At 43.1% G+C, this 27237-nt stretch overlaps 1 protein-coding gene across 2 annotated transcripts in view; it reads right to left on the bottom strand.

Moving 5' to 3' along the window:
* SLAMF1 (signaling lymphocytic activation molecule family member 1) overlaps positions 1 to 27237 on the bottom strand; it is a 33337-nt gene that overhangs the window by 3968 nt on the left and 2132 nt on the right. The window contains exons 2-6 of one of the 2 annotated variants that reach the window (XM_012808567.1): positions 20895 to 20900; positions 19484 to 19816; positions 17343 to 17627; positions 6190 to 6288; positions 2316 to 2389 (exon numbers count right to left, since the gene is read on the bottom strand). In XM_012808567.1, coding sequence (XP_012664021.1) covers positions 2316 to 2389; positions 6190 to 6288; positions 17343 to 17627; positions 19484 to 19816; positions 20895 to 20900 — 797 coding nt within the window. Of the gene's footprint in view, positions 1 to 2315; positions 2390 to 6189; positions 6289 to 17342; positions 17628 to 19483; positions 19823 to 20894; positions 20901 to 27237 lie in introns of both variants that reach the window. The other variant, XM_023516450.1, reaches the window with a different exon arrangement.

The following is a 27237-nucleotide window of genomic DNA, read 5'->3' as shown; positions in this document are numbered from 1 at the left end:
AGATTTATCAAACAGGATACAAAAAGGGCTAACTCCAAAGGGAAAGATTACTAAGTTATTCTACACTGAAATCAATGACTCTTTATCAGTAGGTATCTCAGAGAAACTTCAAAGGCAAGCCATAGAGGGGTGAAGGTATTTGCCAACATACAACTGTCAAAGGCTCATATCCGGAATTTGAAAAAGCTTATACTAATCTGTAACTAATTCATATAAAAGCCTAAAATAGAAAGGCTACGGGCAAGAGATTTAGCAGGTACTTTAAGAAACAGAATTTTAATATTTCTAGTAAACATATGAAAATTTGTTCAACTTCCTTAATAATTCGAGGGATGTAAAATAAAACCATATGAGACATATCCAATGATAGGGCGAAAAGTAAAATGACCAACAGTACTAAGTAGTGGTTAGAATGTGTAACCATTGAAACTGTCATATGTTGTTGATAGAAAAGTAAATGGGTACACCCACTCTGAAAAACAATTTGGCCTTATCTAGTCAATTTGAGGTTATCTCTACTCTATGATGCAGCACTTCTACTTCTAGGTATATACCCAACAAAAATAAGTAACATATCCACCAAAAAATACGCATGTGAATGTTCACAGCTGTAATTTTCATAATGGCTTCAAACTAGAAATAACTCACATGTCCATCAATAGTCAACCGGACAAATACATTCTAGTATATGCATACGTTGATTTTCTATAAAGCAATGAAGAGTAATACATTTTATTTAAGTTCAAAGACAAATATAAACCTCATAAAGGTAAGATTGAGCAACAGAAACCAGGAACAATAGGAAAAATAATAAAGAATTCCATTTTTATATAAAGTTCAAGAAAGGGGGAAAATTAAACTGTATTTCTGGAAGTCAGATAGTGGTTAGATAGTGGTCAGATAGTTATCTTTGGGAAAGAGAGAAGGATAAGTGATTGAGAAGTGGCACAAGAGGTCTTCAGAAGGTACTGGCCCTGTTCTGTCCCTTGATCTGGGTGCTAGCTTTATAGTATTAGAAGACTAAATACTGAAATATGTAATTTCTCCTCAAATAGATCTATAGATCCAATGCAACCCTAATAGGATTTTTTTTTTTTTTGGTGGTTACTTGAGAAGTTGATTCTAAAATACACATGAAAGTACAAGGGGATAATAAGAACAGACAAAAATTCTTAAAGAAAAACAAAATGGGAAGACTTGCTCTACTTGATATTAAGATTCACACTTAAGAGTAATTCATTGAACTGACATTATGTGTTGTGCACTTTTTCTATAGGCATGTTGTGCTTCATGGAAAAAAAGGGAGATGCTTTCAGCATGGGGTGAAGAAGTTAGAGAAGACAACATGGTAAAGATGAAGCGGGTTACTAAATTTGTAGATGGGGTGGGGGTTATTCTTGGCACTTTCATCTATTTAAATGGAGTTTGGCTGAGAGAGGGGATGAGGGTGGGTTGTGTAATAAAGCCCCCAGGCCACTAGGGGGCCAGAAGAACTAAGATGTTCCAGAGTCCATCTTCTGGCTTTCAGAAATGCATTTATAGTCATTTGCTGCAATTTTCTGATCCTCTACTCCAGAATTTGCCTCCCCTTATTCCCCAAACGGCCAATGGTCAGGTTCTGATCATCAGGAATTGCCTTCACGACTCACGACTGAAAACCACAAAATCTCCACAACTAACTACAATCCTCTTAGCCTCCCTCTTCCTTCTGGCATCTGCTCCTTAATTTCACCATGACCCTAGTTTTGCCATCCCTCTCTTCTTAGTCCAACGATCACTCTATTACAATCCTGCGTTCCTCCATCTCCAGTTTACACATCATCTTCCATCTCTTCACCTACACTACATCCAGAATTTTCAAGATCCTTCCTTCCTTGACCCTTTTGTGTTTTGCAAATGCCTAACTAAACTTGGATCAGTCCAGTAAGTCACACAATAGCTTTTCCAAACCTTCCTCTCTCTCCTCAAGCCTAACCCCTTTTCCTTAGAAAAGTTTGGTAACAGGGGACCATTGACTCCTAGAACGCCAGAGCTGGAAAGAGTTCTATGTCGTGTGTTTCCAGCTTCCTCATTTTTTTTGCTATGAAGAAACAGATTACCAGAAGATTACCTCTGTGTTTCCCATTGTTTCGAATAATAAACAGTCCCACATGACACTGAATTTTTGTGACCTTCATGAGAGCTTTCATTTTTGATTTCTGCTTCCCTACTTTCCTCCTTTCTGGAACCCATGAATGTCAGACATGCAAGGTGGACTGGCCAGGAATCCTACGGGAAACATGACCGGTTCATCTCAAAGAACATAAAGAACTTACACCTGATTTCTGGACTTGAGCATAAATAGTAAGGCTTTTTGCTTCTTTTGCTGGCTGGTAATGGTCCGTTTTACCTGCGGAAAAGAAACCATAGTGGTTATCTCCCTTCAGTGCCCAGCAAGAACTCCCTCTCAGACCTGCCTGGTCTTTACTCCCCTTTGCATGCTCTCCTTCCCTAAGAACACTGTAGAAAGAAAGTACTGAGTCCCACCCCCCTGCACGTCTGCCCGGTGGTCTGGGGTTACTTACTGCCTCATTCCCTATCTGTGAAATGGGATTAGAAATCCTCACCTCACAGGGCTGTTGTAACAATTAAATGAGATCCCATCTGTAAAGTGTTTAGAGCAGTGCCTGGCACATAGCAAACGCCCAGTGTGTTTCAGGTGTTCTCCCGTTGGGGTGCGGTTCAGGTATGTTCATCTCTCTCGCTTGCTGTGCTTTCTGGCTTCTTAATAGGATTGCAAGTTCCCTGAGGGCAGGGCTAGTTATTTATACCTCTTTTGGGTTTTCCTTGCTAGCACCTCCCTATTTCTGGAGGACTTGGTGTGTGTGTGGAGAAGGGTAGGGTGGAAGTGTGGGGGAGAGATCATGCACCTGGGAATATTTGGAAAATAAATATGGAAATAAACAATGTCATTCTGTTGCTCACCATTTGGAAATTTTACTTGGGGCCTAGCATCTCTGGAAATGAATAAGATATAGAACATTCTAATTTTTAGCCAGTTTTTCTAAAAAAAAAAATGTAAATTATAGGAGTAGTTTATTCTCATTATAAAAATTAAAATTGTGTAGAAATGCATAAAAGTAGAAAATATAAGTCCTCTTCCTCCATTAACCAACCCAATTTCATTCCCCAAAGTAACTACTTTAAGGTTTTGAGATGCACGTCTATCCTTGTAGACCAGCTCTTTGCAGAACCTTCTGCAAGGAGGAGACGTGCTATAGCCTAGCCATAGCTCGCTACAGCCACAGGTGGCTGCTGCATACTTGAACTGTGACTAAGGCAACTGAGAGACTGAATTTGAAATTTTATTTACTGCAAATTAATTTAAATTTAAAAAGACGCATGTGCCTGCGACTATAACGTTGAATGGTGCAATTCTGGGTACTTAATGTTCTTACATAGATTTTTCTTATTTTTTTTACACAAATGTGGTCATTCTATATATGTCTCTGTAATGTGGCCTTTTCACTTCAAATGAGTGGAGGGCATTTTCCATGCTAGTGTTATTTCTAGCATTGCACGAGTCGTTTGTTTACATCCCGCAGCAGTGAGGATGGTGAGAAGGTGACAAACTGAAGCTTGAACCTTATTGAGGGATTGTTGCCTAGTCCAGGGGAGGCAGTGGAGGCTTGGCTCACAGGCAATTACGGTCTTTAGGGTATGCTTGTTTTAACACCAATAAATTCATCTTCTTAAAAAACGGAACACATCTCTGAGGAAACAACACTTAGGAGGGGCACATTTTTGTTATCACGTATGTGGTGAGCATGGTGGAATGCGCACACGAGGGTGGGAGCCTCGGGGAGGGGATGACGGGCAGACACTGAAGAAGTTCAAAGTCTTCAAGGAAAGCCTCATGTGAGTTATGGGCATGGTGTGCCTGGTGGCTCTAACTTCACTTTTTTGGTCAGGGTTGATCCTTGAGTGCTCGTGCGTACATGTAAGTGTGTGTAAAATGGAGGGGTGGACTTGAGGATGATGAAACGTAGTTGGAGGCAGCAGAGGGGATGCAAGGTAGTTCTGTGAAATATATCCTTTGGTTCAAATCCTTGAGTGTTGGCAAGGTTGGACATGCCTGCCCAGCACTCTCCTGGGTGCTACAGAGATCAGACTCCCGTCCTCTAGGACTTCCAGACTTGCAGGGTAGCCCAGGCTGAAATTTAGGATTGGGGGAACAGCCCTAAATGGTCAGAAAGATGGAAATAATTGGGGCTGATTGTTACTGCTCAAAAAGATGACTGGATCAAGATAATTTAGTCTCACATTTTTCCCCCAATGTAAACACAGGTTTTTAGGAGCAATCTCAACTTGGCTTAAAGGCAGTAAGTTCTTAGGGTCTAATAAAAACGGTCTTGGCCTTAGAATTAGGGCATCTACATTCTAGTCATCATTAGCTGTGTGGAATTAGGCCACCTCAGTGCATCTCTTTTCTTCCCATATCTGAAAAGTGAGGATATAGACTGTTTAATGTCTCTTTCTTCCCATATCTGTAAAGTGAGGGTATAGACTGTTTAATGTCCTCCCCAGCTCTTACGTGAAGCAAAGTTAACTTACATTACCATAGCTTCAAGTACCTTGAACCTGTTCTAGGTACCGTTTCCAGATCTTTCCAGTGCAGCACTCTGCTGGCCATAGGACTTAAACACTGATGTTTTCACTCATCTACAGTAAGAGATTTACCTGCCTATGCATGCATGTACGCACGTATATGTGTATCTATCTTCCATCCATCCACGGAAGCCACTGTGTGCACTACTGCCCGTGTACTGACCTAGCATCCCCCACAAGAGTACCATGAAATACATAATATTACCCTCATTTTGCAGGTGAGAGGTTATGCCATTTGCTTGATTACATAGCTTGCCTGTGGCAAAGTGTGCATTTGACTGTAAGTTTGATGCCAACACATGTACTTAACCAGTGTCTTCTCTTGGACATGAACTTGCCAGAAAGTCAATGTAAAAACCTTCAGAGTCAGGCCACATTCTGGAGGTGACACCATCAGAAGCTGCCAACAGAATCTCTCTCCAAAAGTCTGTGGAGGGTATAGCAACTAAATAGACTTTTGAACACAGGTTTGAGGCAGAGTTTTGTGTGTTACTAGCTTGCAGCGAACAAATGGTGACTGGAGATGAGGATGGGTACATGTGCTGGGGAAGGTGGCAGGAAACTGTGGTGGGGTGGACCGCCATTCCCGTCACAGTACAACCACGTGATCAGCAGGGTGCAGCTGAGGCAAGAATGTGGGATGGGACCCCAACACCTTTGCTGGCTGGACTGAGTGGGTAAATTAAGCTTAGTGTCCTCATCCCTGGCATCTCCTTGTAGTACAAGCCAAGTGTGACAGCCCCACCTCTACCTCCTTAGACTGTCAATACAATTTGTATCTGAATTAGCCAGTGGCTTCTTCCTCAGATGACTTGGGGAAAATGAGGCAAAAGTAGGCAGCTGTGCTGATACATCGTCTATAAGCAAAACCAACACCAGAGTCCTGAGGCAAGGGCTTTCTAAGAAGGTTTGATGTGAATGACAGTGACCTATGAAATCAGTCATGAGCTTGGTGGCATGAGGATGAGGTTCTGTCCTCACCACGAGAAGGCCAGCCAGGGCACCTGTCCTGGTCTTATTCTGACTCCAGTGTGGGTTGGTGGTGGTCAGTGTGGCTAAGGGGAGCACACTGCCCTGAGATAGTGAATCAGGGGACATTTTGAAGGAGAAGCCCAAACTTCAGGGGAATAATTGGACCTTATTGGTTTCACTCTTCCCTGACTGACTTCTGAATGACATCCCCAAATTCTCTGAGTTTAGCCCCCTGAACAGTGAATACTTGTCTGGACCCTCAGGCATCCCTCAGGCATACCCCAACCGCTGTACTAGTCATGCGGAACTAGGCTAATCTGAATAATGCCTCCCATGTTAGACACCTGTGGCTCTTCTCTCTATTTATTCCCAGAGCCTAGTAGAGGGGATCAACGCATGTTGAATTACACTGAATTGAGCAAGGTCCCGGGATACGTTTATTTAGTGTTTTGTGCAAAAGTGGGCTGATGCAGAAAGCTAAAGTGTTGAGAACAAGTCTGTGCTCACAGGGAGAGGCACCTGCTTAGCACAGAGAGCTCAACAAGAATCTCCTTATCGCCAGACACGTACCTCCTCTTCGCAACAGTAGCAGTACCACTTGGAGAATCATGAGGGCACCAATGACAACTCCTAAGCATAGCCCAACATACAGTACCCATGGTATTGGTCCTGAAAAACAAGGTCAAAGGACAATCTCAAAAGAATAGCAAGTTTAAAAACATCCCACACCGAAGTAGGACAACTGAGCCTTAAGTTCTATTTCTACATTCTTTCCTGAGGGAGATTTACTTTCACAGTTTTAGAGATCAGCTTTAGACCACTGAAGATTTCCATATCTGTTTGCTTAATTTCCATAAAGATTTTTCTATCCAAATGCTTTATTTTTAACTCAACTACTTAAACTTATCTTCATCTCTCCTAAGTCAATCTCTCTGCCCAGCTTCTCTATTTTAGAATTTCTAATGTGTCCTGGATCTATTCTGGATGAACAGAACATGATGGCTCCTTGAGTTAGCCCTGGACAACCACCCTATTCTCATGAGACACTGACAGGAAGAAAGAGGTACTTTTTTTTTTTAAAGTTAGACCTAATAGTGCTATTATTGTCCTTTCAGTCAAATAACTGTGTTGAACTCACCAGACCTGAACTGAAAGAAAAGCTTTTAGTTTTTGTCTGAATCATTCTCATGCTTAAAAGTACCCCTGGAGTACCAATCAGCTGGGCTCAAAATCAGAGAGACAACTTCTATTGCCTTCTCTCCCTTTCCTTCTCTACCAAATCCTTCAGAACCAGGAGCAGCCCTTTGGAAAACAGTGAGTGAGACCTAGTAGTGCCTCAGCAAATAAGACACTGAGCTCAGTAAGATAATAATAGACAATTAGTGAGCACTTACAATGGGTCAAACATTTTTCCAGTGCATCATGTGTGCTAATCTATTTAATCCTCACAACAAGCCTCCAAGGTACATATACTCATTATTAAAATTTTATGGATAAGGAAGCAGGCATGAAGATTCTCAAGAACTAGAGCTCGGTCTAGGGGTAGAAATGTGGCTGAATACTAAAGACAGACTTCTTAGGGAGCCAGAGAAACGTAAGGGCTAGGGAAAAGTTATGCCAGGGTAATGAACAGTATGTAGTAACCTAAAGAACTGAGATTCTGGCTCAGCGCCCACAGCACAGTGGTTATGGCACCAGCCACATGCACTGAGGCTGGTAGATTCCAGCCCGGCCTGGGCCAACTAAACAACAATGACAACTATAACAATGACAACAAAAAGTAGCTGGGTGTTGTGGTGGGTGCCAGTAGTCCCAGCTACGGAGGCTGAGGCAAGAGAATCACTTAAGCCCAAGAAGTTGCTGTGAGCTGTGATGCCATAGCACTCCACTGAAGGCAATATAGTGAGACTCTGTATCAAAAAAAAAGAAAAGATAAAAAAGAACTGAACTGGGATTCTAAGTAAAGTAATAGAAGTAAGGGTTCTAAAGTGAGTGTAACACTGAGTACTAAAATTAATATGTAAGGGCAGCTAATAAGGATGACTGTGGAATAAGTCTGCTTGTTGTTGAACCTGAGATGGATTTATTGGGAAGAAATTGAAAGTAAAGAATAGGTGGCTTACAAAAGAACAGAGTGATCACAGACACAATTCAGATGTTCACAGAGTTGCCCAATGATACCAACCAAAGTGTCAATGAATTCATAAAAGGCATTCCACCAAGACCCAAGTGGGCCTCCAACATGATAACTAACCAGAAGTTGCCTTCTGGATTTGAAAGATTCTCTTTTTTTCTTCCTAGGCCTTTCACACTTCAAGTCATTGTAAGGAGTCTTACTGAACTGACTCCATAAATGCTTTGATTCTAGATTCTCTTCCCCAAGTTAAAACATGTCTTAACTCTGCCAGATACCAACTTCAACAGTCATGTCTAATGGAAGAGTTAGGGGATAAGCAGCGACTTCTGAAAAGACTCCTAAATGTGTATAAAGCATAAAATTCGGAATCATTGCTGAGGCTGGAGGTACCGTGTGACCATTCCACTCTGACCACTCTGAAGGGCTCAGGGTATATGAGAGGCTGCAACACCAGGGACCCCTGGAGAAACCTCCTGAGCTGGAGCCAGCAGCCTAATCTTTGTGCTTCATCAGCCTATGAAATTGATGCAGCAAATTATAGCAGCACTTTCTATTTTGAGATTATTTCCTCTTTCTTCTACCATAGGTATTTTGGGAACTTCTAAAACAACAGAAGTTGTTCATTTGAGAACAAACCCCCAGTCATTTGTGCACTTTTAATAGATAATATTTCTCCCAATTTTTATTTGAGCTTTAAAAAGTTAAACCAACAAACAAGGTAATGCCTCTACAACTGCAAAATAACAGATGACAAAAGTGCCTCAGGAGTGCCACGTCTGCCTTTCTTCTCTTCCCTGTGCCTGATGCTGACAGCTCTGCTGCCCACTGGCCTGTATGAATTAACAATGCCATATCACTGAGGCTCCAAGGACACAACAATGCCAGCCCCTTTCTATCTTTTCCAGAGCCTTAGGAGGAAGAAATGGCCAGCTTCTGCCAGCCCAATTAGATATGAGAGACAATTTGACCATAGTGCTGAAAGATATTTCATAACTTTAATTTTTCTCCTAGTCTTTAGATACAATATGAGCCGCAGACTTTTTTTTTTAACCTTAAAGAAACTATAGTATAGTGCTTATTTTACCCCATCTATTAATTTTATGTTGATAAAACTGAGACTCAGACAGGGGTATTTGGAGTCACAGCAAAAGTCGGTGGCAAAGCTGTTTAAGACAAGGAACGCAAAAGGAAGAGCAATCCAATCCCAAATCTAGCACAAGAAAAGAAATAAGCAAAATTAAATCAGAAGTAAATGAAATTGAAAATAAAAGAATCATTCAGAAAATTAAAAAAAAAAAAAGACAAGGAACGCAATGTGACAGGCTGTGATGCCTGGGGGACTTGAGTTAAAAGCCCTTTGAGCAGCTAAGCCATCCTTCCCCAGCCTGCACCCAACACACGCCCAGTCCTGCACCAGGCTCTGCTCCACACTCTCTGTCTTGCAGCACCGTCAGCTGTCCACCGTGTCATCCCAGCCTTGATGCCAGGTCAATTTTACTTACTCTGTGTCACCTTTCCTGACCCCAGTTCTTATTCTTCTATCTCATTTGGACTGATTCAGCACTGTGTTTATGTCATGTGTCTTAGAACCTGAGTTTTGGCAACATTATCTTTGCCATGGAGATCGTTTTGAGTGATGGCATTTGGAGGTAAACAGATGGATTCAAATTCTGAGTCTACCACTTGATTCTGCCTGTGACCTCAGATAGGCTACTCATACACTTTGTGGCTTCAGGTTCCTCATCTGTAAAATGAGCATAGCAGGAAGTCCATAGAGTGGTTCCGAAGAGTGCAGTAACGTAGGGAGAGTGCATAGAGCGACTCCTGGAATCCTCATTGGTGAATAAATGTCAGCTACTTCTCCTAGCCTCAGTACTCCAGATAAATACTGGGTTATAGTAAAATATTTACTATAGAAATACTAAGAAAAACTACTATAGAAAAGTGTTTCTGTGAGGAGACAAAGCCCCAGGTGCAGAGATGGGTTCAAGTGATGACTGTACTCAGTTTCTCCGTGGGGAGCTCAAAATGGCATCAGCACCAACTGGCTGAGCAACTGTTGCTATTCTAGGGCTTTTGGTGCACACACAAAAAGGGGTGCTGAGAAATTGATTGGTCTACGCCAATGCAAATTAGGTATTGAAAAGCAACGAATCAGCATTGTCCCCCAGTGTGCCCTCTGAGCATGCCACACCCTTTTTCGTGCAAATGGAGCATTAAAATCTGGCAAATCAGGTGACCTCCTCAGTGGCTCTGGGGGCTGAGGGGTGTTGGGGGGTATAGGGGAATTGGAGGGATGGAGACCTTGGGGGTGACCAGCCTCTTCTACAGCTCTCTTGCCACTTGGCACATAATAGGGCCTCAGTAAATCCTGGTTGGTTGATTGGAAGGACAATAAGATGGGTTTGATCTCCAGTAGAAAGGAATCTCTTCACTGATATACAGAGAGGCTTCAGCCCCATGCTGTTCTTTCTGATTAGTTTCCCACCTATATGGCAGGCCCAAGTGTTTTTACATTAGTGCTCATCCATTTGTTGGTATTCTCTAGTTACAGTATTTATATGAAAACCAAACATCAGGGACTCTATGCCCTTAGGAATTTAGATAGATATGGACAAAATGCTATTGGTAAAGCTGGTTGGGGTCAGGTTCCCCATGATTTCTGTAATATAATGATAGAATTTCCTCCGGATGCTCTACATTTTTGAGCCTATAGTTCCACTTGCTTTACTCTGTGTGCCTTGGGCACAAGTTTCAGTTCCTCCATACGTTTCCTCAAACAAACGAAAATAAAACATCAAAGGCAAAAAATCCCTACGCCAAGAATTTTGTGGGTTTAAATCTTCTAAGATCGAAGGGTTGCAGGGAGCAGATTCCACGATGAACCAGGTCGCTTTTCCCACCTGACAGGCTCACACCCTCTCTTTCTCTTCCTATATCTGCATAAACAACATCTTTCCCCAACTCACACCTAGGTTCTCTGAGGCTTCTGACTTTCGGCATTTATTAAGGTACTATCCTAAACAAATACTGTTTCCTTCCAGAGAGCAATTCTAGAAATAGTTTCTTTCATACTGTATTTTCTTACCTGGTAGGAACAGAATCCCACCTAAATTGTAAGTTTTATGAATGTAGGCCCTGTACCTTGGATTCCCTTCTCCAGCTGATATAACACAGAGCAGGAGGACATTCAATATGCCCCTAATGAACTAAATCAGATTCAATTAGAGTCCGTAGAATGGATCTGGGAGAAGTCTGACAGGTACCCTTTTGTGAAAAGTTAACAGTGATAAGAAAGTCTCAAAGGAGTGAAAGCCACCTTCTGAGTGGTTCAAGGCAGGAGTCAGGGGAAGCAGCAATGACCTACTTGGCTTTTGCTTTAGAATGGAAGGAGAAGACAAGTGCGTATTTCTGTGCCCTCAATATATCACCTGTGCTCCCCTTTCAAACCACCATTTCCTGTGGCAGAAACTCCAGCTCTCCATCTTTTTTCTCAGTTATGTGGTGAGGCCTTTTGGGATGGTCATGCTCAGAAATCAGACAAAGGGTATCCTGGGGTCCATAAGCCCCTTTCTTTTTAATTCATTCACAAAGAAATGCTCTCTGAACATTCTGGAACCGGAGAGTTGGGCCTTTTTCTCCCCAGAGTCTCTGAGAGGCAGCTGAGCAGGCTGGTTAAGAACCCCTGTGCTATTTAGGACGAGTGCTTTGCAGAGTCTCCACCCTGTGGTTCTCCCCTCCACTGGCTGCGGTTTCAATGTGACAACTTGGCATGTGGGCACGGGGCACACCTCCAAGGAAAAAGCCAGAGGGCCTTTTTTTTTTTTTCCTCTGAAAAGCTGTTGCCACAGAAACACTAAAGCCTCTCTCTCTCTTCTAGGCCTCAAATCTTACTATTTTTCTGGGTGGGGAGGGAGATAAAGAAGAAAACCAAAAAAGAATCTGAGAAACAAATGTAGCTCACTCAGGAGATGCTGAAATGTTAACGTAACGGTCTGAGAATGCCGGATCTCTTTCCTGCCTTTCATGTGGCTCTGTCAGTAAGGCTGCCAGCGTGGTGCTCATCTCCTTGAAGAAGTCAACCATGTTTAAGAGACACCTTGTTGTTGGTGGCAGTTTCCACTCAGAACTGGGGGTTGGGAGAGGATGCTTGGGAACCATATGCTAAGGTAACTAAGGTCTGGGACCATCCAAGTAAAAAATGTTTGCAGAGCTCACAGATGCCAGAAAAATCTCTCACCCCTTCCCAGCTGAAGACTATATCTCTCAGCTACCCTTGTAGCAGGTGTGGACATGTGACAAGACTTTGGCCTGTGACATGTGCCTAGCTTTTGTGCTTCCACCACCGTCGTCAGGATCACTGGATTGGGAAGGCCACAGAGAGGGACTTGCTCCGTGGAATACCCAGGTGACACTGTAATAATGGGAGCTCCCTGTTTGAGGGAGTAGTCTTGTTATAAAGGGAGAGCTCTGCAGGAGCTCTCTGCAGGTGTCAGCCTTTTCTTCCACTGAGCTAACTCAGACATGCTGAGCCAGCTTTTTGCTAATCTTTTGAAAAAGATCTCCTTTTCAAGATGAACATCCAGGGGCATTCCCTTTTAGTTAAATTATTTAAGGTTAGGTATTAATCATTCTAGCACAGACATAGCTATTTTAGAATACAGTCATCAAAGGAGGCCGCAAGTCACACACTGTCCAGGGTTGACCCACATCAACAGGCCTCACGTGACCTAGCTGGAGTATTTGGTAGCAGCCTAGGACTTGGACTTTGCAATGCAGATATTTCATTATAATAGACATTTTGCTTCTTACTGTAAAACGCTGAAATGGCAATTGAAACAAGGATGAATATGTGACCAAGAGCCTGGACAAATGTCACTTGAAGAAAAGGATTTCAAGGAACAAATTCAGTATGTTTTTGCATGGTTTGTTTCAGCTAAGCAAGTCCTTTCAAGAGATAGGGTTGACATCACGTCGCATTTGGTCTCATCACAGAATTAACCACGTAGAGTTTTTCATTAAAAAAATTAAAACGTCTTAAAATCACAGTGCTGGTAATAGATGGTGAAGTAATCGCTACTAAACCCTCAGACTCTACCATTTCACCACAAGGCTGGGATTTCCCTTTGCCTATCCTAAGAAGAATGTCCTTGTTAACTCACAGTTCTGGCTTTGGCTCAGGCTTCATCATCTCTGGACAGATTACTGCCAAGAATGTCCCTGCATAACTAGGTTCTTTTTCTTCTGCCTCTACTCTGCCCCAGTCTATCTCTACTGCACTGAATTTTCTCTTTTAAAGGCAAAACTGACGGTGCCCCTCCTCTATCTACAACTCTACTGGTTCCCATCACCTACAAGAAAACATAGAATAAGACTCCGCTGAATCTGTTTTTCCCTCTGCCTGGAATGTCTGTCATTAGCTTGGATAATTTTCATTTATTTTTAAATCACAGCTTCTTTCGCATCTGCTGTGATGCTCTCTCTGATCCCTGAGAGATCATCATTCCCTTCTCTTTGTTACCTTAAACTTACTTCTGTTTTGCACCTGTCACGCTATGTAACGTAGGATAATTATTTACTTATAGAACTATCTTCTTAAGGACAAGGATCATCACCTTTGTCTATGCAGCACCTACCACAGTGTTGGGATATGGTAGGGTTTCAGCAAATGTTTTGTCAAACTAGTGCAGTTTGTTAAGAATTAGTAGTATTCATTTGCAAAACAAAGTTAATGTACTAATAAAAACTCTGTTTTGGGTATTTAGGTGACCTGATATACGGAGAAGGGTGTGCTGCAAACCAGCTGCATAATCTGGCACAGTGGTTTCCCCGTCCCTGCAGATGGTGGGAGGTGTGTGGGGGGAGACTCTCTATTTGTGTTGCAGATCGAATTGTGTTCCCCCTAATTTATATGTTGATGTCCTTAGAATGTGATCTTATATGGAGATAAGTTCTTAAAATAGACAATCAAGTTAAAAGGAAGTCATCATGCTGGTGTTATGGGCTGAATCGTGTCACCACAAAATTCATATGTTGAAGCTCTGACCCCATGATGTTAGATGTTACTGTATTTAAAGATGGGATCTTTAAAGAGATGTTTAAGTTAAAATGAAGTCAGTAGGCTGGGCCCTAATCTAATCTGACTGGTGTCCTTATAAGAAGAGGAAATTTGGACCCACAAAGAGACACCAGGGATTCGAGCACACAAAGGGAAGACCAAGCGAGGATACAGAGGGAAGGTGGGCACGATCAAGCTGCGGAGAGAGGCCTCTGAAGAAACTAGACCTGCTGACATCTGATCCTGGACCTCTAGCTTCTGGGACTGTGAGAAAACCACTGTTTTAACGACTGTTAAAGAACTGTCCCTGTTCTTTAAGCCCCCTGGGCTGTGGTACACAGGTAATGGCAGCCCTAGCACAGGCAGGCCCTAATCCTGTATGACTGGTGTGTTTTTTTTTGTGTGTGTGTGTGTGAGACAAGAGTCTTGTTATGTTGCCCTCGGTAGAGTGCTTTGGTGTCACAGCTCACAGCAACCTCAAACTCTTGGGCTTAAGTGATTATCTTGTCTCAGCTTCCCAAGTAGCTGGGACTTCAGGCGCCAGCCACAGTGCCCGGCTATTTTCTTGTTGCAGTTGTCATTGTTGTTTAGCAGGTCCTGGGCTGGGTTCAAACCTGTTAGCCTCAGTGTATGTGGCCGGTGCCCTAACCACAGAGCTACGAGTGTCAAGCCATGAGAAGAGGCTTATGAGAAGAGGAAATTTGGACACAAAAATATGCCTGGAGGGAAGATGATATGAAGAGAAATCAGGAGAAGCCAGCCATCTACAAGCCAGGAAGAGAGGCCTGCAATAGACCCTTTCCTCACAGCCCTCAGGAAAACACCAGTCCTACTGACACTTGATTTGAGACTTCTGGCTTCCAGAACTGTGAGACAATATCTTTCTATTGTTTGAGCCACAACAATTTGTGGCACTTTGCTATAGTAGCCTTAGCAAACTAATATACCTTGGCAGTTCATCTTGCTATACACATAAACTGAGGCATGGACTATCAACTCTGGGAGGGACATTACTTGCTCATCTTTTTCATTTTACAGATGATAAAACAGAGACCCGAGAGACAGGGCTGTGTCCTGGTGGGAGGTTCTCTTTATGACTCAGCTGAGACCCCCCCAGGGTGCTTCCCATGGCACCATGATCCTGTGGCTTCTTTTCCCACCACATCTCCCAAGAACCTGCTTCAAACTCAGTAAATCTGGTTCTTACTGGTGTATACTTGATATTCATTGTGGTTTAGATGGGGAAAACCATCTTCAAATGTTCCCTAGAATGTCCTGAGCCAAGTGCCCTTAGCGTAAGTTTTGTGACCTACCGAGACTTTGGTATGTACTAATGAAATTTCTGTTAAACCATATTGAGGAGCATGAAGAAAGTCTACCCCTTTTAGGGATAGGCCAGGGCAAAACATTTGGTGCCCTGTCTTTATACTACTAGGGCAGCTTTAACCAGAGAGTACTATGCTAAGGTATGGGCCCCTGCTTCCTTAGTTATGTAAAAAATAGTAGTAGTTGGGGTAGCGCCTGTGGCTCAGTGGGTAGGGTGCCGGCCTCATACACCGAGGGTGGCAGATTCAAACCCAGCCCTGGTCAAACTGCAACAAAAAAAATAGCCAGACATTGTGGTGGGTGCCTGGAGTCTTAGCTACTCAGGAGGCTGAGGCAAGATAATTGGCTAAGCCCAAGAGCTGGAGGGTACTGTGAGCTGTGATGCCACAGCACTCTACCAAGGGTGACAAAGTGAGACTAGTAGTAGTTATATAGTTCACATAATAAAAGCATATTTTTTAATGGTTTATAAGGTACTTTAAATATATTATTTCTTCCACTAATACTTAAGAGGCTCCAAGGACCAGACGGCCCCACTCCATCACTTGCTCTGTGTGCAGCCTTACTTAATCTTTTTATAGCTTTGTTTCCTCGTCTATAAAGTGAGGATACTAACTCCATCAATATTATCTGGTTGCTGTGAGGTTTAAAGGAGATGCTACTTAAATGGCACAGGGTAAACAATTAAGATTTTCCTGTTGTTGTTATTATTTATAGATGAAGGGTCTAAGTAAGTCTCAGAGGGTTGAATGACTTATTCATGCAGTGTTGGAACAGGACTTGTGGGGCCACATTCTGTAAAGCACCCACTGTGAAATGAAACACTGCTTTCCTGGTTCTGCCAACACTTTCTGAATGACTGTGGGTGGGGAGAGAGGTCTGAGCTGGGAGGAGAACCTCTGAATGTGGTTTGGAAGCAATGAGGGCAAGCAACCTCACACATCCAGTAAGAGGACAGGTGGGTGACTCCTGCTATGAAACGGCTTGGAGAGGCGACACACAGTGGGTTAGGATCACTGGAGAACTCCCAGGTGCAGCCTGAGGGCCAGGTGAGATTTTCTTAGAAGTCTATTTGGAAGACTCCAGGGGAGATTCTGTGACAGGAGGTGCTATGTGGAAAGGCATAACTTGGCTGGCTACCCCAATGCCTTACCTATGGTCAGGTGGGAAAGCCCTCAACACGGACACCACGGCTACTGTGGGAAGGAGTCTTCTCAGAATGACTCCTGTTTCCTCCCATTGGGTGCAGACAGGAAAATTACAGGGCATAAACAATGCCTTGCAGGGCCCTGCTCCTTCTGTTCTTGAACATGAATCAGGGGCACAAGATTGGCTGGTGAAAAGGGCCCCTGTTCTATCCTGTATCCATATGGTTAGATGGATGTACTTAATTAGTTCTCTCTTCTGTTTGGTAACAGAATAAAGATGCTTTTCTTTCTAGAGAAAGTGTGCTCAAAAGACTATGTTTAGGTGCTAACTCCATTTAAACTGGAGGAGGTACTGAAGTGCTATGAATTTCAGTGTCCTCATCTGCATCATGGTGGTGATAATGACGGTTGGAAGTGCTTTGCCAGTAATAAGGTGGTACTCAATTTATCATTATTCCTCAGCTCCTGAGTCAAGGTCTTAGTTCCACCTCTCTCTGGCTCCCCTGGCCCTCTGACCTGCTGTGGGATTCACAGTCTCTTCTATAAAATTAGGGCCTTCCGTTATGTCCCGTGTTTCATGATTGAGCAAATGTTTCCTGTCTTATCTTTACAAAGCATTGATTGTTAGAGAACAGAGATCACGTGTCATATTTACTCCCAATTTCCTACAGAGTAGGTGATCAATAAATACTTACTGATGTATAGAATTGTTCCACCCTTAGTGGAATATAAACTTGAGAGTCTGGACCTATCACTTGCACTCACCCAGCCAACCTTGTAGGTTGGAGCCAAGGCAGGAGGCAGAGAGGAAGGACAATGCCTGGGGCAGCTGGCTTCTTGGTCTAGCTTCGTCATTTCCCATTGTCTCCTCAACTGTGAACTGTACATGACAGTGTCACCCTGGCCAATGTGAAGGTGCACTCACTGAACACACACAATGACTTTCACTCACTGAACGCAAACTTGCCATGGGTAGGAAAGCAGAACAATTGGCTCGGGTGGAAGCTGAGCCCATACTGTTAGGGTAGCACCCTAGCCACCCCAGCGTACTCACCCGAGGGTTCTGTGTGGCATCTGGGCCAGGGCGTGATGGCTTTGGATTGTTTGCTGATGGGGTTGCTCACAGTGCAGATGTAGGTGTTGTCAGCTTGCTGGGGGCCGAGGGTGACAGACAGCAGGTGGGAGCTGTTGACTGAGCTCAGAGGCTGGCTGGCCGCCTTCTCACTCCAGCTATAAACCACATTGTCCCCCTTCTCCACCATGCAGGCCAGCATCAAGGTGCAGGTCCCATTCTCCTGGGTCTTGTTTAACACTTTAATTTCTGGAGTAGAGACCTGCTCTGTCAGGAGTGGGAGGAAGGGAGCCATCATTGAAATGAACCTCTGGGAATTCTCACTTGACTGCTTTGTTAGAACACAGCACAGACTAACGGCATCCTTTCCCATGGGTCTTCAGTGGGATTTATTTCTAGTGGTGACCTCTTGGGCCACCCCTCCCTTCCCACTCCATCCCTCATTTCCCACTAAATCCTTCCTAAGACCACCTTGGGATAAAATAAAGAAGATGGATTTTTGTTTTAGTCCCCTTCTACTGAGACTGCGAGAGCTTCACTTGCCCTCACTCACTCCAGTGGAGTTTGCTGTCAGTTGACCCCCCTGGACTTTAATTGGCTTAAATTATTACTTCCTAGACATAAAAGAATGATGGTGTGATTTCATCTATAGTGTGTGGGGGTGTGTGTAGCAAGTGCTTTTGTGTGTCTGAGATAGAGCTATGTGCTCCACTATAGGCACAGGCCCCATCAATCCATCCCACTCTGATGCCTTGAAATAGGCAAGATAAAAGGACAGTTTTGTTAATTCAGCAATTGCTATAGAAAAAGCAAGTGATGGAGTTTCACCCTCATCACCTTCTTTAATCTTTTCAACAATTATAATTCTAGTTCCCATGATTGCTATTTTATGGATAAGGAAATGGAGTTCCAAAGAAGTGGAATATCTTATACAATGTCACAAAGCTTCTAAGTGGCTAAATTGAGATCTGAACCTAGGTCTGTCTGACTCCAGAATCCAGCCTCTTTCTTTGAGTTGAGAAAAATGGTAGGGTTGCAGAGACCACATTCCCAAAGTACGAATTGGATCATGGGCTGGATGATTGGGGCAGTGAACTGATAGGAACAGTGAACAGTGTTGAACGTGTGGCACCCACACTGTTTTAACAACTGCTTCACATGCAGCTTGTGTGTGCCTGGCAGGCCTGCCCCAGAGACTCTGCTGGAGTAATCAGGATCCCAGGAGCCTATGAAGGCTGTGGGAATTCTGCATGTACTGTTTAAAGGAAAGGGGGTGCTGGGGTGGAGAGGATCTGCTTGGGTATTGCTGTGTCCCCTTTAGATAACTGAGGACTTCCAAGAAAGGCTGGGCAGGTAAGAATTCCTGTCTTATCCTCAGATATGTGCTATTGGGATTCCTGAGAATTCAGGTGAGCCTTTGGGCCTAAGAGACACACACCTAAGAGGTACATTTGAGAGGGACTGTCAGTTAAAAAGGCCCCCAAAAGCTTTGGCCTTTGGTTCAGATGGACCTGGGTCCTAGTTGAAGTTGCAAGTAAGCGACTTTATCACCATAGCCTTTGTTTAAATGAGAAAAAGAGTTCTTTTCCCACCAGGTAAATGTGGTCCTTTATCAGGTCACAGGGTTTGGTGAGTGGCATGCGGGCAGAATTTCAGTGCTCTTTACCCAGAAGCCCCAGTGCCGTGAACCACCTACACACATGTGTAGAGACATGTGCAAACCACTTCTTTCTGAATCTCGTTATCTTTATCTATGGGAAAGGTTAGGTTTGATCAGTGACATTCAAACTTTTTAAAATGAAAAAAAGAATCTGTTTCCAGATAAAATCTTATTTGCAGACCAAGACTCTTGGGGCTACGGGCCCTCCAGCCCACAGGCAGTTGGGCTCCTGTTTGGGGGGAAATGTAAGTAAGAGTAATTACCCCCACCAGTGTGCAGTGTGGCGGAAACGTTGTAAACCTCGGAAACCTTTTCCATGAAGCACGGTTTAAACACCCCTGAACTAGATGATCTTCAAGTTGCTTCCAATTCTGAAAACATTTGCTTTTAAGAGAGGCCTAAATTTTTGGACAAGGGACCATCTCGGCTCTGCACCGTAGACGGGAGAGGCCACCGTTATTACCATAAAGTTTCAGCTGCCGGCAAAAGTGCTGAACTGAATCGTTTTTCTCCAGGGTCATAAAGTACCATCCCTCATCCTCCTTCCTGCTTTCCAGGATGTCCAGGCTCAAATTCTCCAGATGAAACTTGTAGCGGTCCTTTAGATAATGCGGAGGGCCTCCTTCAGACGGATCAAGAGACACTATTTTCTTCTTGACGCTGTTTTCTGGTGATGTTGCTACTGTGACAACGATGTGGATGCTTTTGTCCATGCTCTTATTTATCCCTTCATGTGTCAGAGGCAGCAGCACTTTCCTTCCCAACTGGTGGAGAGTCTTCGGGCAGTTCATCATGCCTGTGACTATGGGAGGGAGGAGAAGAGAGCCCCTTATTACGGAGGTCTTAGACCATCTCACGTCTGTGAGTCAGGAGCGACACGCTGCAGGCTCTCCCTTTTCCTTGTGGGCTATCCCTGGGCTGAGCAGGTGCTTAGTAGTTTATAAGGCCTACTACGAGGGTCCCTACTATATTCTGGGTCTTTCAAAAATCTCAACAGAAATCCTAAAATTACTTTGAAAAGACATGTATAGACTAACTAGAACACCAGGTTTCTATCCACTCAGATTTATAGTTATGCCCGCAAAGCACAGAGAAGTTAAATGCCTCCCTCAGAGTCACATAACTACTAAGTGGGGGAGTCAGGGACAGAATCTTGGTCTGTCAATTCCTCTACCAGAGTTCTTGCCATCACTGAACACTAGCATAGAGGATGGAGATCAATGGAAAACAATTCTGTGCTCGTTTTCCCGGGGGACTAAGGCTACAGAAGCATCACTTCACATATGCAGAAAATGAGAAAGTTTCAGGAATGTGAAGCCAGGGAGGTGGTAAACCCAGCATTCAACCTGTGGCAGCCTGGCTCTTGAAAACACCCTGAGATAATTAATAATATTGAGGGAGAGATACTATTTTATTTCTCTTTTTCAAAAAAGCTGAGCCAACAATAAGCAAAAAGCAAGACACAAAAACCCAAAAACCTTTCAAACCACTAGAAGGGATCCTGCTGCTGATTACTTAACACCTCCTCTGTCCTCAAACCCACAACCTACTCTTTTCCTTCCTCTCTCAGCTGATGATTTTGCTTTGTGTTTCTCTGGAAAAAAAAAATAGAAGAAACAAAAAGAGAGGCTCCATTTATTACCACCCCCAAATTGAGCCACCTGCCCGAATGGATGTTCTATGTTCTCATTTAAGGCCAGCCTCTTCCCTCATGAAATACACACCTATTTCTAGGCTTTGTTTCTGTAACTGCCTCTGCTGCTTGCGTTATTCGTTTTCAACTGGGTCATTCTGATCCATATACAACATGTGAATATGTAATTTCTCTCCTATTAAAAAATCTGGGCTCTGATCCCAGGTCCATCTCCAGTTACCTCCCCCTTTCTCTGTTTTCCTTCGTAGAAAACTCCTTTCATGACTGTTTATACCTTCAGTCCCCACTTCTGGACCCAGTTTTCCTTGTACCCACTCCAAACAGGAGCTCTTCCCTTCCACTCCCTGGGACCCCTTTTGTCAAGGTCACTGTCTATTCCACTAAGCCAAGTCAAAGTCCTTTTCTTATTTGCTTTCTTGGGAACCCTTAGCATAGTTTTTTACCCCATTGTTGAAACACTGTCTTCATTTGGCCCTGGGAACACCGTACTCTCTTGGTTTTTCTCCTATATCTTGTGGCTACCCTTTCTCAGTGTCCTTGGAGGGGAATGGCTGCTCTTCCAGATATCTAACTATTGGAGCATCCCAGTACTCGGACTTCTCTTCTGCATCATCACTCATCCAGTTTCTCATCCAGGCACACAGTTTGGCATTTTTCTAGAATGCTTACAGAGCGATATCTCCCATCCAAACCTTCCCTGAACTCCTGACTGCCTGTACAGTTCAGTCCTAGAAGGTCTAAAGGGCACGTGAAACCAAGCAAAAGAACTTTGATTCCGAAACACCTGCAAACGTTATAATTCACCCCATTTCTCAGGTCAAAACATCGCAATCATCCTTGACTCCTTTCTTTTTCTCATACTCCACATTCAGTTTAACAGCAAATCCTGTTGGCTCTGACTTCCAAATATGTCTGGCATCTGAGCCCTTTGCACTTTCTCTGTTTCCGTGGCCATTGTCTCAGGCGTGGGGACAGCCATTGTCCTCCAACTAATCTCCCTGCATCCCTACAATGGACAGAGCTGTCTTTTAAAATCCCAATTTTAAATCTCTTCTACTTTTTTTTTTTTTGGAGACAGAGTCTCAAGCTGTTGCCCTGGGTAAAGTGCTGTGGTGTCATAGCTCCCAGCAACCTCCAACTCAGGCTCAAGCGATCCTCTTGCCTCTGTTTTTCTATTTCTAGTAGAGATAAGGTCTCGCTTTTGCTCAGGTTGGTCTCGAACTGGTGAGCTCAAGGAATCCACCAGCCTTGGCCTCCCAGAGTGCTAGGACTCTCTTCTGCTTTTAAACCTCCAGGGCTTTTTAGCATCTGTAGAATAAAATTCGTATTCCTTGACTGATGTGGCTTCAAAGGCCGCACACCCTGAGCCTCATACAGCTGCTCCTCCGCTTCTAGCCCTGACTACTTACTCCATACGCTCTGGCCACACCAGCTCGGGGTTGCTCTCTCAGCCCACCGAGAGCATTCTTATCCAGAGAGCTCTTGTATTTACTGTTCCTCCATGTGGAAAATCTCTTCCCTGACATACCTGGATAGCTCTTTCACTCATTTTAGGTTTCTTTTCAAAAAGGTATCTCCTCTAAGGGACCTCCTCTGACCATCTATCTAAAATAGCCTCTGCCTTCATACTGTACTTACCAATGCTTGATGTTAACTGTCTATTTGTTTATCTTATTTTTGTCCCTTCCACTAGAATGCAAATCTCTCAGGAGGAAGACCTTCATTTTGTTCACTGTTTTGATCCTAGGACCTATAACAGTGCTTGGCACATAGGACGCTTTTAATAAGTATCCGATCTATTTATTAATGCTAAAAACCGTATTTGCATAACATGTACATAACTGAACTTAACCATAAGCTAACCTTGATAAAAGAAGGAGCCCATGACTCAGAGAGAGCACAGATTGTTCTAGTCGATAAAAAAGACGGAGGAATATGATAAAACCATCTGCTTAAGTAATGCGGTTACCAGGAGAGACCCCTCCACAATATATCTGTGGTTAAGATGAGCTGCTAAAAATTAGACACAATGGCCAAAATATTCTTGATACCTAAACACCTGGAAATCCCAGCACTGTCCAGTACAGGACCCAGCGAATCATAGGCTAGAGAGTCAGTGATTAGGGAAAAAGAAAAAGTACGATTAGAGTGGCTGAAATTCATAATAATTATTGAGGAAAAATGAGAAAGGCAATAAGGTATTTGTTCTTTTATTTTTTAAATTAATTAATTGATTGATTTTTGAGACAGAGTCTCACTCTGCAGCCCTGGGGAGAGTGCCATGGTGTCACTCATGCCTGTAGGCATCTGGTATAACGCCTAGTTAATTTTTCTGTTTATACCCTAGATGGGCTGTAGCTCTTGCTCAGGCTGGCCTCAAACTCCTGAGCTCAGGTAATCTACCTGCCTCGGCCTCCCAGAGTCCTAGAAATACAGGTGTGAGCCACGGCGCCTGGCTACATTTATTTTAAACATTACTCAAAAATCAACCCTTAAAATGGAGTGTTCTCCCCTGCTACTTGATTCGATGAGAAATGGTGTTGTATTTGTTGTTTTACACAGACACACTGGAAAGCATGCTGAGCTTCCTTCCAGCCACATTTATGAATGCTTGACTGCCCAGATGATGTGACTCCTCTGGGGACCACATATCTGAATTGTAGACACAGTACCCAAGAGAGTAACCTCTTGAATTCTGAACCCAAACTTCTATATATAAAGAAGGGAGAGAAAATTCAGAGCCACATGTGCAATTATGAACCCCCTAAACATATGTACAAAAAGTTGTATACAAGCATATGCACGTTTTTCTGGGAGTACCTCCATAAATATCATTTCTCAAAGGAATCTGAAATTCAAAACAAGATTAAAAATTGGTATCGTGCCATTGATTTTTCTAGATCAACTTTGATATGGAGGAAAAGAGAATGAAAATGATTCCAGTGTTTAGATCATAACCTTTCACCCTCTCAAATATCTCCCATGCAGCCCTCCCCCTACCTGACCCTGCCGACCCTTTGTGCCATGGTTGCTTCTAGAACTTGAAATTAGTAAGGGGAATGAAGAAAGAGGGGATGTGGGGTAAGGTAGTGAACTGCAAAAAAATTAAAAATTAAAAAAAAAATAGGAGAGAAGAGGAAAAGTAAAGGGGAGGGGTGGGTGCATAGAGGCAGAGTGGTTTATGATATTCGATCATGGGGTGTGGAACCAAAACTCCATTAGGAAGAGACCCTCACACCTCTAGCCCACATAAAGAACGATGATGTAACACCTGCGTGCGTGAGTGGCTGTGTCTGGGGGCACCTGAGCATAAGTGGAAACATAAGTGGGGGCTTTAAAGTGGCTCATAAAACCCTTCATGTGGAGTCCTCAGTACTGAAACATCCCCCCGCCTGATGAGTGTTTTCCAGTGGGGCTGTGATTCAGTCTCCCCCTGCTTACTGAGAGTCTGGGAGGAAACATTTGTAGTTGTCAACACCAACTCACTTTCCTTCACGGATAATTCTGCTTTGAAAAGAGAGTGGTTCACATGGGCCCGTGGATAATGGCCTGAAATTAGTAGGCTTTAGCCAACTTTTCTCCGAGATGGGATTCCACCTAATGATAATCCCTTTTTATTTTTTAATTTTTTGCTTAGCCCTGACACTTTTATAAATGTGCTTTTAGCATCTATCTATGGCATTTCTTTAAGGTAGAGAAGAAACAGAAGTTATTGGCCCCATAGTTCTTATGGTAAGTTCGGGCCCAGAAAGAAAAGATAACTTGTCTGATGTTGCTTTTTAAATTGCAGCCGTATCAGTCAGTGGAACCCTGTTCCCATTCTTGATGTGCCAGGATCCTTCTGTCTTGCTCTGTGCACATGCCTTTCCCTACCCTGAAAGCCCACATCCACCCATAATTTCCCTGGCTAGCTCCTCTCATCCTCTTTGGTCTCCATTTCAACATTTCCTCCTTAGGAAAGACATCCCTGACTCCTGGCTTCGGTTAGGCTCTCCTGTCCTGTGCTTCTAATGCACTTGGCATCTCTCCTTCATATCGCTGATCATGTTTTAAATTCTGGTTCAATGCCTGTCATCCTTGTACAACTGTAAGCTTCCAAGAGTAGGAACTCTTTATTCACTGATAGATCCCTAACACCCACCTGGGACATAGCAGAAGATCAGTAAATCTTTATTGCCCAAGTGAATGAATTAAAAGGGGTGAATGAATGAATGAGTGAACAAATGGCAGCATAGAGTCCAAGTTCTCTTCTCTCCAAAACTAGAAAGTAGTCTGCTTTACCTTTATAACATCCCTGAGAGGCATACTGTGGCAGGAAATCATGGGGACACTTTTCCCCACTTGCCACGTGAAGAGATGGAAGTCTTAGCTGTGCACCCTCAGTTTCACACACAGCAGACTACTTGCCGTCCCCTGAACACTTGAAACACGTGAGTCTGCATTTGTGTCTCCATCTAGAATGGACTTTTTAAAGTCTCATAAAAATCCAACCTATCAGACCTATATATTTGGAGATTTTTAGTTTTTTCATATTTATTTTCATTAATTTTGTCCCCAAAGTGCATATCAGATGTTTTGGACGTTCTAGATCAAAGTCAGCTTTCTTATAAAATGGCTCACAGTAAATAGTAAATGTTTTGGACATCCTCTACCCTAAGATGACGTGATGAGAGTGAGGTCACTTGTCTTTGTGACCTCACAAGCAACCATGTATTCCATTAAAAAACTTGTGATATTTTCCCTGCTTAGAAAGAGGAAAGAAGCACCTGTCCCTCTCTCTACCTTAAATATTTCCCCCTTACTCCGTCACTTTGGTAGGTGAATAAAATCTCTGCCAGATAGTCCCTTGCATGTCTCTGCTTTTATGACAAGTCCTACGACTGGTCTCCAAGTTCTGGGGCTCATTCCTTCTTACATGTTGTGTGCTGATGGCACAAGCTTATGCTGGCCTGCTTGGGAAACTGGAGACTTCCTGGCACCTTGGGGGCTTAACCTAGTGACTTCATTCAGGCTTTAACAATTCGGCCCTCTCAGAAAGAGAAAAGTTTGATTATTCTTTTGAATCAACGCTATTACCTTTAGAAATAATTACTGATTCAATTCTCAGCATATAGAAAAAGTTTCGGGAAGCTGCTGTTCTTTATTAGGATGCCAGGAAATCCAGAGAAGTTTCATTTCCCCATTCTCTTTATCCTGAAGTCTCTGATTTCTTCTCTGCCATTTTCTTAAATTGGTATATAACAGATGTCTATATTTTGGGGGTACATGTGATAATTTGATACATTTAAATACTGTGCAAAGATCAAATCAGGATAATTGGGCTATCCATAACCTTGAATAAATATTTTTTCTTTATGCTAGGAACATCTGAATTATTCTCTTCTACCTATTTTGAAATATATGATAGGTTATTGTTAACTATAGTCGCCCTACTGATCTATCAAATGCTAAGACCTACACATTTGGAAAGACGTAAGAAACTGGTAACAGGAATTGCCTTCAGCAAAGGGGGCAGAAGGGAGATGCGTCTTAATATTCTTTTCATTGTCAAGGTTGTATAGACGTATGCGTGATAATAAACAAACTTGTTAACAAAAAAGATAAACGAAAACCAGCATGATGAAAAAGGTTTCTACCCATTTTCCAAATTCCAGATCAAATACTTATATGTCCTCTACATTATCCTAGGATCTTACCAGCATATCTCACCTTTTGAAATTTCTAAACTTTAAGTTATTTCAGTTCAACTCAGTTCAACTCATATGCCTCAATGGTAGGTAATATGTTCTAATTTTTGCCATGGGACCCGATAACAAATGTTAGCATCCCCCTACATCCTGCTGACTCCTCAAAGAAATAGGCTCATGCAGTTTTTTTCATTGAGGCCTCTCAAGTCAGGCCATGTGAGCACAGAGACATTGCTTCTCTTTCCTCATTACAACTTTCATTGCCAAAGTTGTAATGGTAACAATAACAATACGTATCTTATAGGGTTGATGTGGAAATTAAATGCCTGGTATTCACAAAGTGCTTTGAACAGTGCCTGATGCAAAGGAAGTATGCAGTGTACACAATTTTTCATCTACAAACATTTGCGGACAGGAGAATACCAGCCACTGTGTTAGGTGCTGGGCAGACACTGATGTTCATTTTGCTTCCCCACACCTTACACGGTGCCCGCCTGTTGTGTGTTCTTAATAGATAGGGACTGAAAGGGATGGTCCAAAGTCAAGCTATGGATAAAATCAAACAGCCATGATATTCTGATTTCCAGTTCGACACTGGGGACAGTGAGGATGGTGGCATCATATTCCAGTATTAAAGTTTTTGAGAAATAGTACTTAGATTGACATCTTGATATAGAATGGGGCAGTGAACACACAAGGTTGGGTCAAGTCTAGAACCACACACTTGTCCTTCATCTCTCCTGTATGTATGTGAAGTGGGGGAGGGGCATCTGGACAGAGGAATAAAAGATCTCACTGAGGAGGGTCTATTAATTACAATGAAGACAGTGTGCTGGCTCGGCGCCTATAGCTCAACTGGCTAAGGCGCCGGCCACG

Source organism: Otolemur garnettii, unplaced genomic scaffold (genome assembly GCF_000181295.1).
Source record: "Otolemur garnettii isolate 467f Iridium unplaced genomic scaffold, OtoGar3 scaffold00091, whole genome shotgun sequence".
Classification (NCBI taxonomy): Eukaryota; Metazoa; Chordata; class Mammalia; order Primates; family Galagidae; genus Otolemur; species Otolemur garnettii.
The sequence above is the reverse complement of the archived record's forward strand: the minus strand, read 5'-3'. Positions and strand labels throughout refer to the sequence as shown.